Source organism: Hyperoodon ampullatus, assembly GCF_949752795.1.
Source record: "Hyperoodon ampullatus genome assembly, chromosome: 13".
Taxonomy (NCBI): domain Eukaryota; kingdom Metazoa; phylum Chordata; class Mammalia; order Artiodactyla; family Ziphiidae; genus Hyperoodon; species Hyperoodon ampullatus.
The window spans coordinates 8,111,903-8,131,364 of record NC_136926.1 but is presented as its reverse complement, the minus strand read 5'-3'; the positions used below and the strand labels follow the sequence as shown (position 1 = coordinate 8,131,364).

Below are 19,462 nucleotides of genomic sequence, written 5' to 3'. Positions count from 1 at the left end.
GGATCTTCCCGGACCAGGGCTCAAACCCGTGTCCCCTGCATTGGCAGGGGGGTTCTTAACCACTGAGCCACCAGGGAAGTCCAGTTAAGCTTGATTTCGCGTTAGAAAAACCCCTTTGGTATTCAGCGACTCAGTTTTATCAATAAAATGGGGACAAAACCCACAGCGCCCAGCAACATCTGTGAAGAGCCACAGTTCCGGGCCCTGCAGGGCCTGGGAGGCGGAAGGAGCGCCACCCCCACCCACCACGTGGAGCGCCCGCCCGGCCTGCGGCGAGGCCGCAGAACGATTCCCCGGAGCGTGGGGCGGATCGGCACGGCCCGCTCGGCCAACGCCTCTCCTAGGCCAAGACACTGGAGAGTGGCACCGCCCGGTTAGCAAGTCCCGCAGAACCCCGGAGGGAAGGGGGTGGCGAGGGGCGGGGCCGGGAGGCGTGGCCTCCGCCTACCCCTGCCCCCCGTTTTTGTCCGCCCAGACACGGAAAGGTTCCCCTGCGCCTTTAAGAGGCCGAAGCGGGCACCCGATTGGCCGAGACGCGCCGGTGACGTGACGCCGGGGCCGGCGCCGAGGCGGCCCTGACGGCCCGTGCCCTCCCCCTCACGCCCCGCCGCGCGCTCGCGAACAGTCGGCGCGCGGGCCGGGCCGGGCCGGCGCCCCGTCACCTTTGCTCGCCCGTGTCGCCCCGGGCTCCGGGGGATGCCCCCGGCCGGGCCCCCCCATGGCCGCCGACGTCTTCATGTGCTCCCCGCGCCGGCCCCGCAGCCGGGGCCGCGCGGTGCTGCTCAAGCCCCAGGTGCCCGAGGACGACGACGACTCGGACACGGATGAGCCGTCTCCGCCGCCCGCCTCCGGCGCGGCCACCCCGGCCCGGGGCCACGCGAGCGCCGCGCCACTGCCGCCCAAGGCCGGGTCGGGCAGCGAAGAGCCTCCGCGCCGCCAGCAGATCATCCACAGCGGCCACTTCATGGTGTCGTCGCCGCACCGCGAGCACCCGCCCAAGAAGGGCTACGATTTCGACACGGTCAACAAGCAGACGTGCCAGACCTACAGCTTCGGCAAGACCAGCTCCTGCCACCTGTCCATCGACGCCTCGCTCACCAAGCTCTTCGAGTGCATGACCCTGGCCTACAGGTAGGACCCGGCCGGCCCCACCTCTCGAGCGGGGCTCCCTTTGACAAAACAAGCGTGGAGGGCTGGGCTGCCTGGGGACCTCTTGGCTTCAGGCATTCCCTTTGGGTCTTCCGTCTTCCGGAGGGTTTATGGGTCTCGGGTCCCTAGTGGAAGCGAGAGGGGCAGGGGTCCTGGCCTCTTCCCTGTCAGCAGGGCTTGGGTTCTTCCGGCTTCACGTTCCCCATGCAGGCCCTCACCTCCAATTCCGAGGCCACCGATTTCGGGTAAGAAAAAGGTGTAAATACAGGCTGTACCTTGTGTTACGCGACTTTATCCACCCTTCCCCCAAAAGCTTTGTGTGTTTCCAGCAATTGCCAGTAGTGGTTAGGACCACCTGTCCAGGGTGGCTTAAAGTCGCTGGTTCCAGTATTTAATGGTTGAGTCAAATTTCTGAGCCTGTTTCCTCCTTTATAAAGAGGGGATGACAGTAGTGTCTGCCTCCATGGGCTGCTGTGGGGATGGAACGAGATAGGTAAAGTGCTTATTCCAGTGCCTGGCACATAATTAGTTGCTCCAGAAGTGTGAGCTACTTTTCTTATTGCCCCAGCAGAGGGAGGCTGGGTCCTCTCACATCCCCTTTATTGGGAAGCCCTCCCCCAACTTCGGAGGGGCCCTGGCTGCCTCCTAGGAAGACTTGGAGCCACAGCTCTTGGAGGTGCAGGCTGTCCTCCTGGCAAGTTGGAGGGTTCTTTGGCTGGCTCTGCAACGTTATATGGAGATGTCAGTGTTTAGGGCAGGCATCCCAGGCACCATCCTGACCTGTGGCTCCGGCTCTAGGCGGAGATCCCTTTTTTCTAAGTCACAGAAATGCGTGGTCCTCATGGGTTAACGTGTCCTTCCACTCTCCCTTTCTCGGTGTGTTTGTTAGGTATTTGCTTCAGATAATTTCTGCCTCAGCAACAGGACTTCTGTGGACTAGCTGCAGTACAGAGCAGCCCAGCCCTGCCCAAAGCTCTTGATAGGATCTCCGCAGAGTGGAGGTTACTGCAGTAGTAACTGGAGTGGCTGGGGTTGTCTCAGGTCTAGTCTGCAGGCAGCGCAGGGAAAGTTATCTTGGAGACTCCAGAAACAGTGTGAAGAAGAGTAGGACTGTTACCCTCACCCCCCCCTTTTTTTGGAGAGTAGGGAGCCCCAAATATATCCAAGGTACACATTCACCTGAAGTTGAAACACTAGATATACATGGTTCTGGGTGGCATTTTCCCCTCTGGAATAAATGATTAGTCAACTTGTTCCTTTGTTATGTTCCTGAAACGCACCCCACTCTTCCCGCCCCCATTTCCTCTCTTGAAGGCTTCCCTGATGGTTTGTTTGCCACATGGCTGCATTACATTACCCAGAGCTCTCCTCCAACCCCCCTTGCGTGGCACATTGGTTAGGCTGTGCTCTGATTCTCTGGTCTTGCCAGTTTGAGCTGGCACTGAGCCTGTGAAGATGTTCTGTTTTTTCTTTTTTTTTTTTTTTAAACCAAACGGCATTGAGATTGCAGCCCTCTGCCCTCGTTTAGCCCTGCTTACCCAGTCTCAAATTTTGAGCACTTCATGGGAATCAAACGCAGCTAGATTGTAGCATATGCTACAGTGTGAGAGAGCCCTTTCAAACAAAATCGGAGGTGAAAGACAGGAATGTGCTTTATTAAGCGAACTTAATCCTCCTCTTTATTTTAATATAAACTTCTCCGCGTACAAAGAGAGAATGGTTGATTGCGTAGCAGGAGGCATGGGCTCGAAAGCACTCACCTAAGCTCTGCTAAAGGAAAAATAAACCAGTCTCCCCGCTTTGCCCTCCGTTTGGATAACCTAAAGGCTTATTATTAAATAACACCAAAGAATTTTAGTAATGGTATTTTTTCTTTCACTTCTTTCAGAAATATTTTGGCACCTGTCCATTGCTCATTTAACTTCCTTGGTTGCAAAATGCACCCTTAGTTCGGTTTGAGGCTTACCTTGTTCTTCAAGGCCTCCAGCCCCTTTGGGCTCTCCTGCTTTGCTGTCATTCCCCATGCAGAGTCCTGCCACTGCAGGTCCCTGGTATGTGTCCACCTAGTTATTTCTCATGAAGATGCTCTTTGTGTCTCCGCGTGGGGCTCGTTTGGATGGCCCCAGAGTTTAGTTGGCAGTGTGGAACCCGGGTACAGATTGACAGGAGGAGTGACTCAGAACCAGTTGTCTGGGCCGTAGCCTCTGGCCCAGAAAGCAGCATGAGAACAGAAGTGAGTTTCTGACCTCAGCTGTCCTGCACGACCACTAGCTGGCTTTCAGAGGAGGGGGGTTGAGATATGGGGGGCAGGGAGGAAAGAAGAGTCAACCCCAGAGGTGGCCTAACTTCCCTTTCAGTGCGGTGTGAGCCTTCACCACTGTTTTCCAGGTTTTCTGCTCCTGGGGCTGAGAGGAAGGCCAGCTGGGCCTCCTCTTCTGTCTGACTGTTTGTGGCCTAGGCTCTTTCTAACTTCAACTTCCTGTCTGTCCCCTGGCCTCTTCGTTCTAGCCGCCTAACTCTCCCTGGTACACTCTGTGCTTTTTTTTTGGTTTGGTTTCCTGTTAACTGCTGCCTCCCAGCTGTTTCCAGATGAGGCTCAACAGCTCTTTGGGGGAGGAACTAAGTGCAGGGGAAGTTGTGGTGGTTTTTTCCCCAGTCGTGTGAAGTGGCCTAGGGACTCTGAATATGATCTGTTCCTGAACGTGCAAAGTCTTGAACTCCTGAAGGGTCTTTGGCAAGACTGACTTCGGGTGGGGGAATAGGGTCTTTGAGGAGTTGGGACTAGGTGTGAACGTGCCCCGTGGTCCACCTGGGCAAGTGACGGTGCGGATGGATTCCAGCTTCATGTAGCTGGCATCCACGTCCTTCCCACACTGTGATGCTAAGAAGCCCTGTAGTGAAACATCTTGCTTTGGTCCCACAGTGTGTGTTCAATTACTGGGACGTTTGGGAGGGGAAGAAGTCGCCTCCCCCCAAGGCAGAGCTTAGAAGTTCATGGCTTACCTTCTCTAAGGCTTCCTGTCTGCCACTGTAAAATGGGGAGGATAAAGCTCCCCTGCAGGGTGGAAGTGAGGATCAACTGAGATAATGTCTGTGAATGTGTCTAGTGCCTGACAAATAAGAGACGAGAGGAGGTTTAATGGGCCGAATCCATTCTGCATCCTCACTCAGCTGACATTTATTAGGAGCCCAAGTTTCTCATCTGTAAACTGAGGGAAATAACGTATCTGACTGGGGTCTTCAGTGTGGCTTTCAAATGCCTGCCTGACAAATGGTAAACGGATACATTCTTGGTTTGTCCATACTTTCTAAGGCCCCACAAAGGAGCTATGTATTCTAGAACATAGTTCATGGTCCTTGCCGTTTTAACACTGTGAGGAATGTCACACGTGTAAATCACCCACGTGGATTCTGAACACATCTAGTAGATACATAGCTTTTTGTGGTTGGTTTTGGTTTCGCTTCTCTCTCTTTTTTTTAAAATTTACGTTATTTTTGGCTGTGTTGGGTCTTCGTTGCTGCGCACAGGCTTTCTCTAGTTGCGGCCAGCGGGGCCCACTCTTCATTGTGGTGTGCGGGCCTCTCATTGCGGTGGCCTCTCCTGCTGTGGAGCACGGGCTCTAGGCGCGCGGCCTTCAGTAGTTGTGGCTCACGGGCTTCAGTAGTTGTGGCTCGCGGGCTCTAGAGTGTTGGCTCAGCAGTTGTGGCCCACGGGCTCTAGAGAGCAGGCTCAGTAGCCGTGGTGCACGGCCCAGTTGTTCCGCGGCACGTGGGATCCTCCCGGACCAGGGCTCGAACCCATGTCCCCTGCAATGTCAGGTGGACTCCCAACCACTGCACCACGAGGGAAGCCCATTGCTTCTCTTTTTATGTAACTATTAGGGAGCCTTGGTGTTAATGTCTGGGGGGTGGAGGGAGAGACAGTCCTTTTATGTATTTAAAGATAAGCAGTAGCTTTCTGGACAGTGGATTTCTGCTCCAGTGGGTATTTGAGGAGACCTTTTAATTTGGACCTGTAAGATAGCCTTGGGATACAAGTTTCTAGGATGTAACCCTGTACATGTATGTATAGTAACCCTCTGTTCCTGATCCCCAAGGATTAAAGGTTTAGAGCATCTTGTCCTCCAAGTTTTAAGTTTTCCATAGAGGAACTTTCTGATCCTAGGTGCGATAACTAGCTGTAAATGGGAACCATTCACACAAATGACTAAATTAGTTTTATTCTTCTGCAACCATGCTGAAGAGAAGCAGTTTCTCTTCTCTTGCGCTTTCTTTGGTCTTTAATCATAATATGGTGTCCATTAAAGGGCCGCACTGAGATGGGAGTGCGGGCTGCAGAGATGAGAAGAGACCGTCTCTGTCCTCCAGGAACTCCCAAACCTGGGGTGGGGGACAGATAAACAGACAGTTGTAAAACAGTTAGCAAGGGCTGTGATAAACAACGTGAACCAGGTCCAACAGCAGCACCAGGCAGGGTGCCGAAGCCAGCGTGTGTGTGGTGCCGAAGCCAGCGTGTGTGTGTGTGTGTGTGTGTGTGTGTGTGTGTGTTTGCTTGCATAATCGGGATCAGTGTGGACAGTTTCTCCTGACATTGGGGTTTCACACCTATCTCCCCTTCCCCGTGTTAACTGTCAGAAATCATGCAGGAAGCCCCAGAGTTCCTTTTGCCTATCTCCTCCTTGTTGGTAGTCCAGGACCAAATTTCCTTTTTCTGTAGAGGCTGAATGACTGATTGCCGCCCTGATGGAAGGGCGAAGAAGGGTGATCAAATGGGGAAGAGCCCGGGGAAAGGGGCTGGAGGGGAGGGTGGAGGGAGTTCATCTGCTAGGGTGGGAGGAGGGAAGAAAATTCGCACCAGCTGAGTAACTACCGCCCTCCTGGAGTCTCTGCATTATCCTAAGTCACAATAACCCTCTCAGGCAGGTGATGATGGAATTCCTATTTTTAAAACTTTAAAAAAAAAAAAAAAGGAAAGAAAACCTGAGCACAGAGGTTAATTTGCCCTGTTGCTGGGAGGTGAGGCAGCTTGTCCAAGGCGGTGTCTCTGGGAGCTGAAAAGGAGTTGAAAAGTCACCTCCCTCATCTGCTCACAGAAGCCTGCAGTTCTGTAAGAGAGGAGGTGAAAGTGCCAGTTCCTCTAGGAATGTAAGGCGGGAGACACCAAGATGGGGAAAACAAATGCCCTTATTCCCCACTGGTAAAATCCTGCCCTCCCTTCAAGACTGCGGCCCTGCCGTCTTCCTCAAAGGGAGTGAATGCCACATCCTCTGCAAATCCACGACCTTATTGGTTCTGTGTGGTATCCTTCCATAGACCTGACTTCCCCAGATTCCTGCTCTCTTCACCTTTGACTTTCCCACGGAGCCTAACAGTTGTCTGGCACGTACTGAGTGGCCAAGAACTATATATGGAATTGCAAAGGGAAGCTCAGGGGCCTAGCGGCCAACGTCAGAGACTTGCCTCTGGTGAACCTTGTTTATCTTCAGCTCTGCAAAGACAAATACACCCTCTGTGGAACTGTGCTTTAGGGGTGTTGGTGTGGAGTGGGGCAACGAGGTGTTGTTTTGCTGGGTAGTGTTTGTGTTGTGACCCACACGGACTGGGGCTGTAGGCAGATGAGTGGCCCCCCAAGACATCCACATCCTAATTCCCGGGACCTGTGAATATGTTAGGTTACATGGCAAAGAGGAATTAGGGTTGCTAATCAGCTGCCTTTAAAATGGGGAGATTATTTTGGATTATGTTGGTGGGCCCAGTGTAATCAATCACAAGGGTCCTTAAAAGTAGATGAGGAGAGCAGAAGAGAGAACCAGAGAGGGAGCAGCGGGAGAAGGACTTGGCCTGATGTTGCTGACTTGGAAGATGGAGGAAGGGGCCACGAGCTAAGGAATAGAAGCTTGAAAAGGCAAGGAAACAGATTCTCCCCTAGAGTCCTCAGAAGGGACCCAGCGCTGCTGACATCTTGATTTTAGCCCCAGAGACCCATTTCAGACTTCTGACCTCTAGAACTGTAAGACAGTAAATTTGTGTTGTTCTAAGCCACTCATTTTGTGGTCATATGTTACAGCAGCAATAGGAAACTAATACAGACTGGTTTCAAAAGTTTCTTGAGGTGATGTTTTTAAGCACATAACACAAGTATGAAAGTCTTTCTTAAGGCTTCTTCCCCCACAGGAGAGCATAGCAGCCCACCCTGCAGTTATGTCAAGCTGTGCTGAGTGTATTAGGCACCACTTCAGGGGATCTAGTGATAGGAGGGCCCTCGATATAAAAGAAAGTCTGTAAAGTGGTCTTACCATGGTTCCCTAGCACGGTTTCTAGAGTAGGGTATTGTAGAAAGTTAATAGTACTTATCTTTAAGGATTCTTATATGGCTGATGAAAAATTCAGAGTGTGAGCTCCTGTTCCCCAGAATTGAGTTACTTCTTGGGTATAAAATGTGCAGTTCAGACAGCAAATATCTTAGGTATTTTCTATCTTGTTGGAATTCTGTCTGTGGTTAGAATTCCAGGCCACAGGGCTTGAGTTTTAGGCAGAGCTCTTTTGGCCGCATGGATCAGGGACCCTCTGGTGCTAGTGCATGTGATGGGGGTTTAGTGCAGGAGTCAGGAAGGGTGCTGGTACTCCCATGAACCTCCAGGGTTACCAGGACTGCCGGACTTCAGTGGACACTGGAGTTGGGTCCCAGAGCACTGTGGGCCCTCGGCAGGGGGAGCTTGCCCTTCCCTTAAGGTTCACCCCCATCAAGCGACTCAGCTCCTCTCTCAGGCTCTGCTTTTCTTGGGGATCTTCTGCGTCCAGCTGGCGCTCTCACCTGCTGCCCTGCTCTTCTCTGCTTCAAAGCTCTTGCTTACGGGAGCTTCTGCGTCTGCCTGACTGGAGCTCGCCCATGGCCTGTGTTTCGCACACAGGCCTGCTTAAAGCTTCCCATTACTGTCAGTGCTCTTTGCCAATTGTCTAATTAAATTAGTCCATCGTCTCCAATTCAGGTACTTGAGAGGGAGACCAGCAGCGCCCTCCCTCTCTGAGCAGAACCTCAGGGACCCCAGAGCATGAGTCGAGCCATGGCCTTTGGACAGGATGCCCTTTCCTTCCAGAAGTATTAATCAGGCCTCTACTGTGTGGCAGGCACTGTTCTAGCCCTTCAGGGTACAGCAGTACACAGGACTGATTAGTCATCTGCCTTCATGGCATTTATATTCTTTTTTCTTTCAGTTTTATTGAGATATAGGTGACATACAGCCCTGTACACATTTAAGGTGTACAGCACAATGACCTGACTTACAGCTCTTGTAAAATCATGGAGTTTGTTGTCAGTTGGGGGATTCAGTGTGCAAATCAGGTTTATATCGTTACTGCAATAAAGAACATAAAACATGCTGGGAGATGGAAAGTGATTCGGGTGGGCAGGGTGGGGGACACCGTATCTCCGCGGGTCGGAGAAGTGTTCTGACGAGGTGACATTTCAGGTTGAACTGAAACCTGAGTGGCGAGTGGGAACCAGACGTGGGTAGTCATTCCAGGCGGTGGAAGAGCCCGAGGCAGAGGCCCAAGGTGGAATGAATTGGGCACATTCCGGGCCTAGGAAGAAGGCCAGCGTGGCTGGAACATTGAGGGCAGGGTGAGTGGTAGGAGAAGAGGGAAGGGGCCTTGGTGGGTGGTAAGAGGGTGGTAGGCTATTTGCTCATTGCTCCGGGGAGTTGGCTTGTGGAGGCTGCTCGCTGGGGACTAGGGGATGGAAGGCAAGGGGAGCGCACGTGGGGCCCGGAGTGGGGGCAGTGGAGGCGGCGAGAAGTGCGTGGATCCAGGGTGGGTCGGGCCTAGGGGATGCAAGAAGAGAATCAGCAGGGACCCTGAGGGCTTGGGCCTGAGCTGTGGGGGCCATGACTGAAATGAGGGAGCCGAGGGAGCCCCGTCAGCCGCGTGGCTTTCGTGCATGGTGCTGAGGACCCTGCTGTGTTGCGCTGTGCACTAAACTCGGCCACGCGGGCCGCGGGCAGAGCCGCTCCCCGGGAAGGGGCTGCGAGGGGCTGTCGGCGTCGGGGGACACCGTGGTGCCCAGGGAGGTCCTCACTGTCGCCGGAGCAGTTCTCCACTTAGCCCCGACCAGTCTAGACCAGTCCAGGCGCCGGGCTTCTTTCTTCCTTCCCAGCTGCTCTGTCTTGCCTCCCTAACCCCTGTTGTGCCTCATGAGGGGCCGGTTGGCCATGGGAGGTTTTGGCGTTTTGAGCTTGTATATGGGATGGCAGTTTTTTGTTGTTGTTGTTGTTTCCTGTGAAATATATACCATCATATCCCGAATGATGTTTTTTACTCACTTGGGTCTGGTGGTGGTAGAGGAGTACCGCCCGGTCTTGAATGCCCTACAAGGAAACTTCTCCAAATCTAGCATTCCTGATGTGTTTGGGGTCAAACTGCACCATCAGACAAACCTTCTAGAAGGAGGCAGTGTAGAAGAGGTTATTTGGTAGCTCCAGAAGGACGTACAACATCTGGAAAAATAATTCCAGAAACGGAATTCCTTGTCGATAGCTTTTGAGTCTCAGAAGTGAACATAAAGAATCCGATTGAGGAACAGTGAAGAGTGAGGCCGGGGAGTAAAGAGCTCATAAAGGGACAGCAGGGAGAAGCAGGCTGCGGGTAGGAACAGCAGTGCAGAGGGGACCCCGGGGGGCTTTTGTGAGCACAGTTACACCGTTGAGGAATATTCTGTGCATAGGAGGGCCTATTTTGAAAGCTAGTTACCACCTCTTCCCTCTGTGGCTTGTGGGCATAGGGAAGAAGGCAGCCTCTCTTGCCCTGTCACCATGGAACAAAGAGTCATCAAAACAAAAAACAGCTTCTTATGTAGAAAGTGGGAGGATTAACCTAGTTTCTAGGTATTTACCCAATGTTCTGGCTTTTTAAAAAACAACCAAGGGCTTCCCTGGTAGCTCAGTGGTTAGGAATCCACCTACCAATGCAGGGGACATGGGTTCGAGCCCTGGTCCGTGAAGATCCCACATGCCGCGGAGCCGCTAAGCACGAGTGCCACAACTACTGAGCCCACGTGCCAAGCCGGTGCTCCACAACAAGAGAAGCCACCACAATGAGAAGCCCGCGCACCACAACGAAGAGTAGCCCCCGCTCGCCGCGACTAGAGGAAAGCCCGCGCGCAACAAAGTCCCAACGCAGCCAAAAATAAATAAATAAGGGCTTCCCTGGTGGCGCAGTGGTTGAGAGTCCGCCTGCCGATGCAGGGGACACGGGTTCGTGCCCCGGTCCGGGAAGATCCCACATGCCGCGGAGCGGCTGGGCCTGTGAGCCATGGCCGCTGGGCCTGCACGTCCGGAGCCTGTGCTCCGCAGCGGGAGAGGCCACAACAGTGAGGGGCCTGCGTAGCGCAAATAAATAAATAAATAAATAAATAAATAAATAAATAAATAAATACATTTATAAAATGAAACACTTTCAGCAAATTCTTAAAACAGTATATGATTATATTAGCTTCCTGGGTTTTTTTTGTTTTGCTTTTTTTTTTTTTTCCGGCACGCGGGCCTCTCACTGCCGTGGCCTCTCCCGTTGCTGAGCACAGGCTCCGGACGCACAGGCTCAGCGGCCATGGCTCACGGGCCCAGCCGCTCCGCGGTATGCGGGATCCTCCCAGACTGGGGCACGAACCCGTGTCCCCTGCATCGGCAGGCGGACTCTAAACCACTGGGCCACCAGGGAAGCCCTGTTCTTTAAATTATTAAACGGATCATTCTCTGCCTTGGAGCAAGACTCTTTCTTCCACTTGTACAGACAAGTTTTTTTTGTTGTTGTTGTTAACAGCTTTATCAAGATATATTCATGTACCCTAAGATGCAGTCATTGTAAGTGTGCAGTTCATTGATTTCTTTTTTTGTTGTGCGGTCATTATCACAATCCAGTTTTCGAACATTCCGTCACCCCACTAAGATCCCTCCTGCCCTTTTACGTTTAATCCCGGTTCCCACTTCAGCCCCAGACAACCATTAATCTGCTTTCTATGTCTATAATCTGCTTGTCTGTGCCTTTTCTGGACATTTCACATAAATGGAATCATACCGTATGTGGTCTTTTGTGTCTGGCTTTTTTCACTTGGTGTAATGTGTGCAAGGTTCATCCATGTTTACAACACATACCCATATTTTGTTCCTTTTTATTCCTGGACAGTATTCCATTGTGTCAATATACTACGTTTTGTTTATCCATTCATTGACAGGCAAGTTTTTGAGGGAAGCCTAGTAGCTTCATTATTTGGATGTTGACTTTCCGTTTCCTATAGTAAAGGTCTCTTGCAGATTCAGCCAGGAACTTCCTTACAAGGTGAGAATAGGAAATGGCAGTGAATATGGTGGAAAGATGATGGATTCAACACCACTGGATAGTGGTGCCACTGGTTGGCACCGTATCCCTTAGCCTCATAAGTCTGGGTGTCTTTAACCGTAAAGAAAGAAAAAAAGTGAGAGGGGAAGGGAGGGGTTAGACTAGAATCATGGTTACCAATCTTATTTTTCTTCCATGGACCTTATGTTTTTGAGAGATATAGCCTTAGAAACAAATTGTATTCAGCAATAAAAAGGAACAAACTACTGGTATGTGCAGCAACACAGATGAATCTCAGAAACATTACGTCAAGTGACACAATCTTACCTAAAAGATCATATACTGATTCCATTTATATGAAGTTCTAGAATAGGCGAAGCTAATCTACGGTGAAAAAAAGTCAGACCAGTCCCTGCCTGTGAGGGAGGTTGAAGAGGGGACTGGCTGGTGAGAAGCAGGAGAGAACCTTTTAGAATGATGGTCGTGTTTTATATCACGAAGGGGTTGTGTATACATTTGTCAGAACTCTCTGAATGGCACACTCAGATTTGTGCATTTTATTGTGTGTAAATCTCACCCAAAACAAAAAGAACCATTGACAGATGTTGAACTCAGGGGTGAAGTGTGCTGATGTCAGCATCTTATCTTTGAAATGCTTTAAAACAGTAGCTCTTAAATATTGAGAACCCCAAAGAGCTTTTGTTTGTGGATTATATCGATGTTTACTATATTAGAAATGAAAACTGAGAAAAAGTAAAAATATTTGTTAAAGTACTTTAAAAAATAATAAACCCTATTTACCATGTTAACAAAAATAACATATCTTTATATAGAACAACTATTTTAAAAAAAATGAGAAAAATGACATTGTTTTACCCATTTGCAAGTCTCTTAGTTAATGCTTAGTTCGAAGACAGCTGGATCCTCATATCTGCTTTTGCATTCGTCTGCTGCAATATCGAGTGTCTGGAAAACCTCACCATTCTTGAGAGAATGAGAGTGAAAAAGGAAAATAACCTCTTAGTATTATTTTGAAAATAGTTTTGATATCCTGGACCCAGAAGGGGTCTCAGGGGCCCTCAGGAGTCTCCAAATCACACTTTGAGAACCTCTACTTAAGCAAAATAAGATGGGTTGTTGGGTGGGTAGATGAATTTTGATAAAGTAAATACATCAAAGTGGTAATCGTAGCATTCAGGTGGTGGGTGCGTGGGCGTTCACCGTGTGATTCTTTCAATTCTTCTGTATGTTTGAAAATGTTCATAATGTTAGAAAAATGAGAAAATCACATTATTTAAACAGTGGCCACCTGGCTTTATCATGGACAAATAAATATGTTTGAAAATATTGAAAACAACTTGTGGAATGAAGTACTGACACATGCTACAACATGGATGAACCTTGGAAACGTTTTGCTGAATGAAAGAAACTAGTCACAATGGACCACGTGCTGTGATTCCATTTGTATGAAATGTCCGGATTCGGCAAACCCATAAAGCAGAAAGTGGAGGAGTGGTTGCTGTGGGAGGGAAGGGTGGATGGTCACTGCTAATGGGTATGGTTTTTTTTTTTTAATTTATTCATTTATTTATTTTTGGCTGTGTTTGTTGGGCCTTCGTTGCTGCGCACGGGCTTTCTCTAGTTGTGGCGAGCGGGTCCTAGGCTTCGTTGCGGTGCCTGAGCTTCTCATTGCAGTGGCTTCTCTTGTTGCGGAGCACGGGCTCTAGGCGCACGGGCTTCAGTAGTTGTGGCACGCATGCTCAGTAGTTGTGGCTCACAGGCTCTAGAGCGCAGGCTCAGTAGTTGTGCACACGGGCTTAGTTGCTCCGCGGCATGTGGGATCTTCCCAGACCAGGGCTCGAACCCGTGTCCCCTGCATTGGCAGGCGGATTCTTAACCACTGCGTCACCAGAGAAGCCCAAGTATGGGTATTTTGAAGGCGTGATGAAAATGTTGTAAAATTAGGGAACGGTGATGGTTACACAACGTTGTGAATATACTAGAAACCAGTGAACACTTTTAAAAGGTGAATTTCATGGTGTGTAAATTATGTCTCAGTAAAGCTGTTACTTAAAAAAAAATCCAAACAGTTTAGGTTTTCAGTGTTATCTTTAGGGAGTCTTACTTGGGAAGCACTGGACGATATGATCTTGAAGATCCTAAATATGTCAGTGTATAGAAATTCCATGACTCTCTATCTTCCATCTCTTCTGTGTACAGTAAATGAGAGACCGTTTGGGAAGGTGACCTGTCCTGGGCATTTCCCCTAGATTAAAATCGACTCAGGAATTCGGCTCTCCAAGTTACCTCATAGCTTGGCAAATCACCCTAAGGTTATCCTGATAAGACCTTTTTTTCTTTTAACATTGTCTGGGTCAGGGGTCACAAAGTCAAATGCCCACAAGGACCAGGAAATAAAGTGGTCATCGGTAAGGCAAAGAGGACATTTGTTGTCTTTTATTTTCTGGCTTTTGATATAGTCATGGTTACAGAGAAGCATTTCTTTATTATGAAAACCATGCAAGCATAAACTTCAATTGACTGGGCCTCCGTGATGGAAGGGCAACACGGAGTGGAGGGGTCTGTGGTGGCCTGGAGGGTACGTGCCTGGTCTAAAGGGGGCAGGCATCACTCAGCTCCAGGCGACTTTTGCCATTTGGGAATGTGAGCTCAGTGTTACGCGGTCTGGCATATTTGAAAATTGGAAGAAATCTGAATTTGTATGTGAAGTCTACATTTCAGTTTCTACCTAATGTCTGAGTTCAGGTATTAGGAATTCTGGGGAAATGAGTTTAATCTCGGTGGCATCTAGTTTAGAAGTGAGTCTTGGCATAAGAGATGAAGGGGTGTGTGGTGCTGTTTGCCACAGGTCAGCTCTGGCACGAGGAAGGTCCTGTGTTCTTACTCCTAGTGTCCCTTCATGCTGTGTTGAAGTTGATGTGATCACAGGACCATCTTCTGAATACAGAATCTAAGACTATCCTCCTGGTAAACCCCAGAGGTATACATGCTCCTGGTAGACAGTTACTCTGAGTTATGAGGAACTAGGGGAATTTGTGTGTGTGTGTGTGTGATACGCGGGCCTCTCACTGTCGTGGCCTCTCCCGTTGTGGAGCACAGGCTCCGGACGCGCAGGCTCAGCGGCCATGGCTCACGGGCCCAGCCGCTCTGCGGCACGTGGGATCCTCCCGGACCGGGCACGAACCCGCATCCCCTGCATCAGCAGGCAGACTCTCAACCACTGCGCCACCAGGGAAGCCCTAGGGCAATTATTTTAAATAATCTTGACTTGGAGGTGGAGGGTTGACTCTCCATTTTGTGAAGTTACTGGACGGTAGGTTACTCAGAGCTTTACCTTCCATTTCTGACTGTTACCCCTTAACTTCACCACCGTACCTGCCTGGGGTGGGGCTGTTTTCATAGGGTGATTCTGGGCTGGAGGAAAGGGATAATCATTTGACTTAACACCAGACAGTTGATTTGGTTGTAGTTGAAACAAAATTATAACTTGCATTTATCCTGAGGAGGCCTCTCACTTGGCTCTTGTTTAAAGTTTCTAACCTACGCTTTTGACGTTGCGTTGCATGCCTCTGGCTTTGCTTCCCCAGTTAAGTGTGTATGTGCGCGTGTGCACTTGTGTGTGTGCGTGCGTGTGTGTGTACGTGTACTTCAGGTGGTTAAGAAAGGAATGGACATGCTTGCTTTGAACTCTCCCCGCAACACACACTCACACACGTTCCCATGCAGCCACCCTGCACATGTTCTGAGCCTTTCCAGCTCTTGGATTTTCTGTCTGTATTTGATCTGATCTATAAAGGTGTTGGCAAATAGCTTTATGGTTCTTCAAGGCCATGACTTTGCTTCTAAGCCAGATTGAAATAGAATTTGTACTTCTCAAGGGTGCAGTTAAGCACGTTCACTGAGAAACTGGGGAAGTACTCTTCAAAGCTTATTTAGCACCTTACTTTTTGGAATTTGACTGTATTTCTGGGTCTCCTTCCAGGGGAAGGAAAAGAAAAAATCCCAACACCCACAGATAACCATTGTCATTCCCTGGTGTTTATCCTTCCAGACCTTGTGGGGTTTTTGTTTTTTTGGCAGGGTAAGTGTATTTTGTTTTTCTATTTAATAGACTGTGAACACCCTTCCAAGTCCCCAAATACTCATCTGCAGTATTTTTTAGTGGCTGAATAGTGTTTCATTGTCCACACAGTGAAATGTACTGCTATTTTTCGGAACCCTCTCGGGTGGTCACTGAGAACATTTCATGATATTTTTGTGTTTCTGAGCTCCTGTTCTATTTACCTTATCATATCCCTACTCTCTCTGAAAATGTCTCTCTGCTTCTTCCTCCTTGCTAACTGAAAGAACCATTTACCTGAGAACCTTTGGAAAAAAGGCACCTGGCCTGGCCCGTCCCACCCTCCTGCCTGCATGGATAAGGTGTGTGTGGAGGTGGTGGTGACAGGTATGCAGCTCAGCAGCAGCCTTCGTCTGTGCCTCAGGCTGCAGAGAGAAAGGCTGGCTGCATTCTCTGCCTGCAGAAGGGCAGGGGACACGGGGAAGGCGTCTGACACACCCCTCAGCAGCATGCCTGGACCCGGGCTGAGCTTGCATGTTCACGCCCCGAGGCCAGGGCTCTGGCACTCATGCCAGCAGGTGGATGCCGTCGCTTGGCTTTTTGTGGTTCCAGAGGCAGGGAGAGCGTTGAGCTTCACGAAAGGTAGTGATTCCAGCTGTGAGTCTGCCCAGCTGTGGCGAGCTCACCTGAGATGGGGAGTCGAGTGGATGCGTGTTTCCTGTGAGTCACAAACCAGACACTGGTGTGACTTGGTATATGGAAGGGAAAGCTGACTCACCTCTCTGGAAAACAATTTAAATACTTTCTGTCGCATCTGTCACATCGAGTCCAGAGATGCTGATTTCTGGCTTTTCGGCAGCCTTACTTGTCAGCGTGATCACTGGTGGGGCTTCTGTGGTTCCGTCTATCCGACCACCCACACTGGTGACAGTGTGGTGGCAGAGGGGCTGAGCCAAGACAAGAGGCCTTCGGTGACGTTTTAAACGCTGGATCGGGTCATTATGACTCCCGAGGCCCGGTGGCAAGGTTAGGCTGCCCCTGTGGCGTCCGGGTCCGCCGGCTACATTCTGGCCCAGAGCCCCTTGCTGTGGCCTCCACCTCCTACCCCAGCAGAACCTGGCCCCAGCCTCCTAGCGCTCTCCCAGGCTGGTTCCCTATTTATTGGACCAGTCTCTATTTCCTTCTGGCTTTGAAATTCATGATTTTTTTCCCCCACGAGAAACCTTGGCAGAAGACTTTGTTCCATGGGAAAGAAGCCTTCTCAGAAAAACAAGGAACCCACTTATGAGCTCAGCCCCTGGCTTGTCCTTGGTGATGTCCTTGCACAGTACCTGAGAGCCAGCAGGCAGGTGGTGCTGGGGAAACTTACCTGTGGTGGGCACGCCCTCCTCCAGATGCTTCTGTGGTAGAGCAGCCTACCAGAGGACCTACTGATTACAGTTGAGCTGGCTCAGCCTGTATGTAGCCAGCTGCTTTTTGCCCGATAACTTTGTTTGCTTATCTCTGTTTTTATGCCGATTGCTGGCTCCTTGGAGGGATGGGTGTGTTTGTGGTAGGGTTTGAGGTGATTGCCACTGATTGGTAAAGTATGGATGCAGTGAGCAGGGAAGGGTGTGGTATGAGGAATATTGTAATCTTTTGGTCCCTCTCATCCCTCAGTTCTTCCCTGCAGAGAAAATTTTTTCTGCTTCCTGTCCTAGAGGGTAACAGCTTTCAGGCTCCTGTGAAGCTGGGAGCAGCCACCTCGGCTCAGTAGCTCCAACTGAGGTCTTGGGTGTGTTGCCCTCCCCGATCGACTGGAACAGTGACCCAGCAGCACTGTAGAAAAACTTGGCATGTCAGCCCTGTGTTCTTTGTTGTCTGGGATTGTGTTAAATGCATCAGTATGTGAGACTCAGATATGTCCCTGGAGTAGGAGCTCCACGGCTGCACAATAGCTTCGGTGACGCGTCATCACTGAATGGCAGCTGGCCTGCCCGTGTTGAGTCACATGCGTTGGCCGATGATGGTTTACGTGTGTAACTTTTTTCTCTCCTTTTAGCATGGTGTCTCAAAGTCAGGGGTAGAAGTGAGGAGAGGAGTGCAGGGTTTGGTGGGCTGTTGCAGTCTTCTGACAAAACCATCATTGTTTGGAATAAAGTACCTGTTGATTCGGTTTGAATGGCTCCATCGCTTCAGTGCTCTGAAACGGCTGTTATTCTTCCACCTCAGCAGCGTTCCTGGGGGCAGGTGGAGGGAGGACTGCCCGACCCAGAGGGGAGAAACCGCTCTCCTTTGCCCTCTGTGCTCAGCAGCAGATCAGTTAACCATCCAGAGCAGACAGTCTTCTCCTGGTCAGCGGGCATCCCAGGCCACTCCTGGACCCCAGCTGGGTCGCAGCCATCGTGGCCTCTTGGAGGAGTGGAGCTTTTAGGAATCAGGCTGCCTGCTCACGGCCTCAACCTCCCTTGGCGCTCACCTGTCGCGGCCAGGTTCCCTGCCTGCTGTGCTGCTGCCCAGCTGACCTCCCTGCCGACCTGTTAGCCGGCCGTCTGTCCCTGTCATGTATGATAGCTCAAGCTGCGGAGTTAATCCAGGGAGCGAATCATTCCTCTGGCTGGACTCCCAGACACAGTCGCCTGAGCCTGGGACAGACACTCAGTGTTTTGGTTCTTTCTGATGCTGATTAGGCTGCGTTGTCTTACCTCTGCCCCTCGTTCAGTTTCGTGTTTGTGTGGTCAGATTAGGCAGATCCAGCTGTGTTTGTGGAAATCCCAGCCTCTCTCGGGTGAGGACAGCAGGAACTCCCATTGCAGTGAAGGGGGGCTCACATAGGAAAGACTGAGCCTCCTCCATGTGCTTCCAGACTCGGGAACTTCATTTTCCTGCATCTGAATTGATAGCTCTCCAAATGCAGTGTGGTCGCAGTATGACATTTGAAGAACCTTAGGAGAAATGCAGAGTATGAGAAGCCATTTTTTTAATGACCCTGGCCCCAGACTGGCAAGTTAAAGTGATTTTTCTCAGAGACGGAGATGCAAAGGCAAGGAGATTCTACCAGGAGGACAGAGCCAGACAGATGGGAGCGGGTGATGTAAAATGACCTTATCCACAGCGTTAGTTCTTCCTCAGAGATTGGAAACCACCTACATGGTGTACCTTGGGGAGCACAGAAGAATCCGTCAATGGAGCTCAATTACTTTTTAGTTCAGTCCTTTGAGTTTTGTGGTATTAAAGTTGGGTGGATAGCTATTAAAATATGTTTGCAAAAATGACTCATTTATTTGCCCTTCTCTTAAGGACTAGAGCTTCCTTTGTTCTAAGCCAGTTTTCCAGATCACTGTTGTTTATTTCATTAATCATCTCTTTTATAAAATTAACCATTCTTAATGGGAATTGGAAATCCCTCTCAAATGCGTAATAATCTTCACTGCTTTCTTGAACATACTGAGTCTAATATAACATTTGATTATTTAGAAATCTATTTCTGAACGTTACTTATTGTAGTATTAGTACCATAGTGACTTCTTGATGAAGTTGCACTGATCAGGTATGTTTACTTCTCTTCTCAACCATCTCAGCCTCTCTTGTGAGTTGAGTTTTCAAATCTTTTTTTTTTTTTTTTTTTTTTTTTGTGGTACGCGGGCCTCTCACTGTTGTGGCCTCTCCCGTTGCGGAGCACAGGCTCCGGACGCGCAGGCTCAGCGGCCATGGCTCACGGGCCCAGCCTCTCCGCGGCATGTGGGATCTTCCCAGACCGGGGCACGAACCCGTGTCCCCTGCATCAGCAGGCGGACTCTCAACCACTGCGCCACCAGGGAAGCCCTCAAATCTTTAATGATTGTCTCCTCCAGGCTCTTGGCTGCCACGTGTTCTGCAGTGAGTTTGCCATTTACTCTCCCTTTTTGTCTGGTGCCTTTCATT

General features: G+C 50.1%; 1 protein-coding gene across 4 annotated transcripts in view; it reads left to right on the top strand.

Moving 5' to 3' along the window:
* Positions 1–718: 718 nt before the first annotated feature.
* MLXIP (MLX interacting protein) overlaps positions 719–19,462 on the top strand; it is a gene marked incomplete at both ends in the record, with an annotated part of 55,786 nt that continues 37,042 nt past the window's right edge. For all 4 annotated transcript variants that reach the window (XM_079717519.1, XM_079717518.1, XM_079717517.1 and 1 more), the window contains one exon: positions 719–1,131. In XM_079717519.1, coding sequence (XP_079573645.1) covers positions 719–1,131 — 413 coding nt within the window. The remainder of the gene's footprint in view (positions 1,132–19,462) is intronic.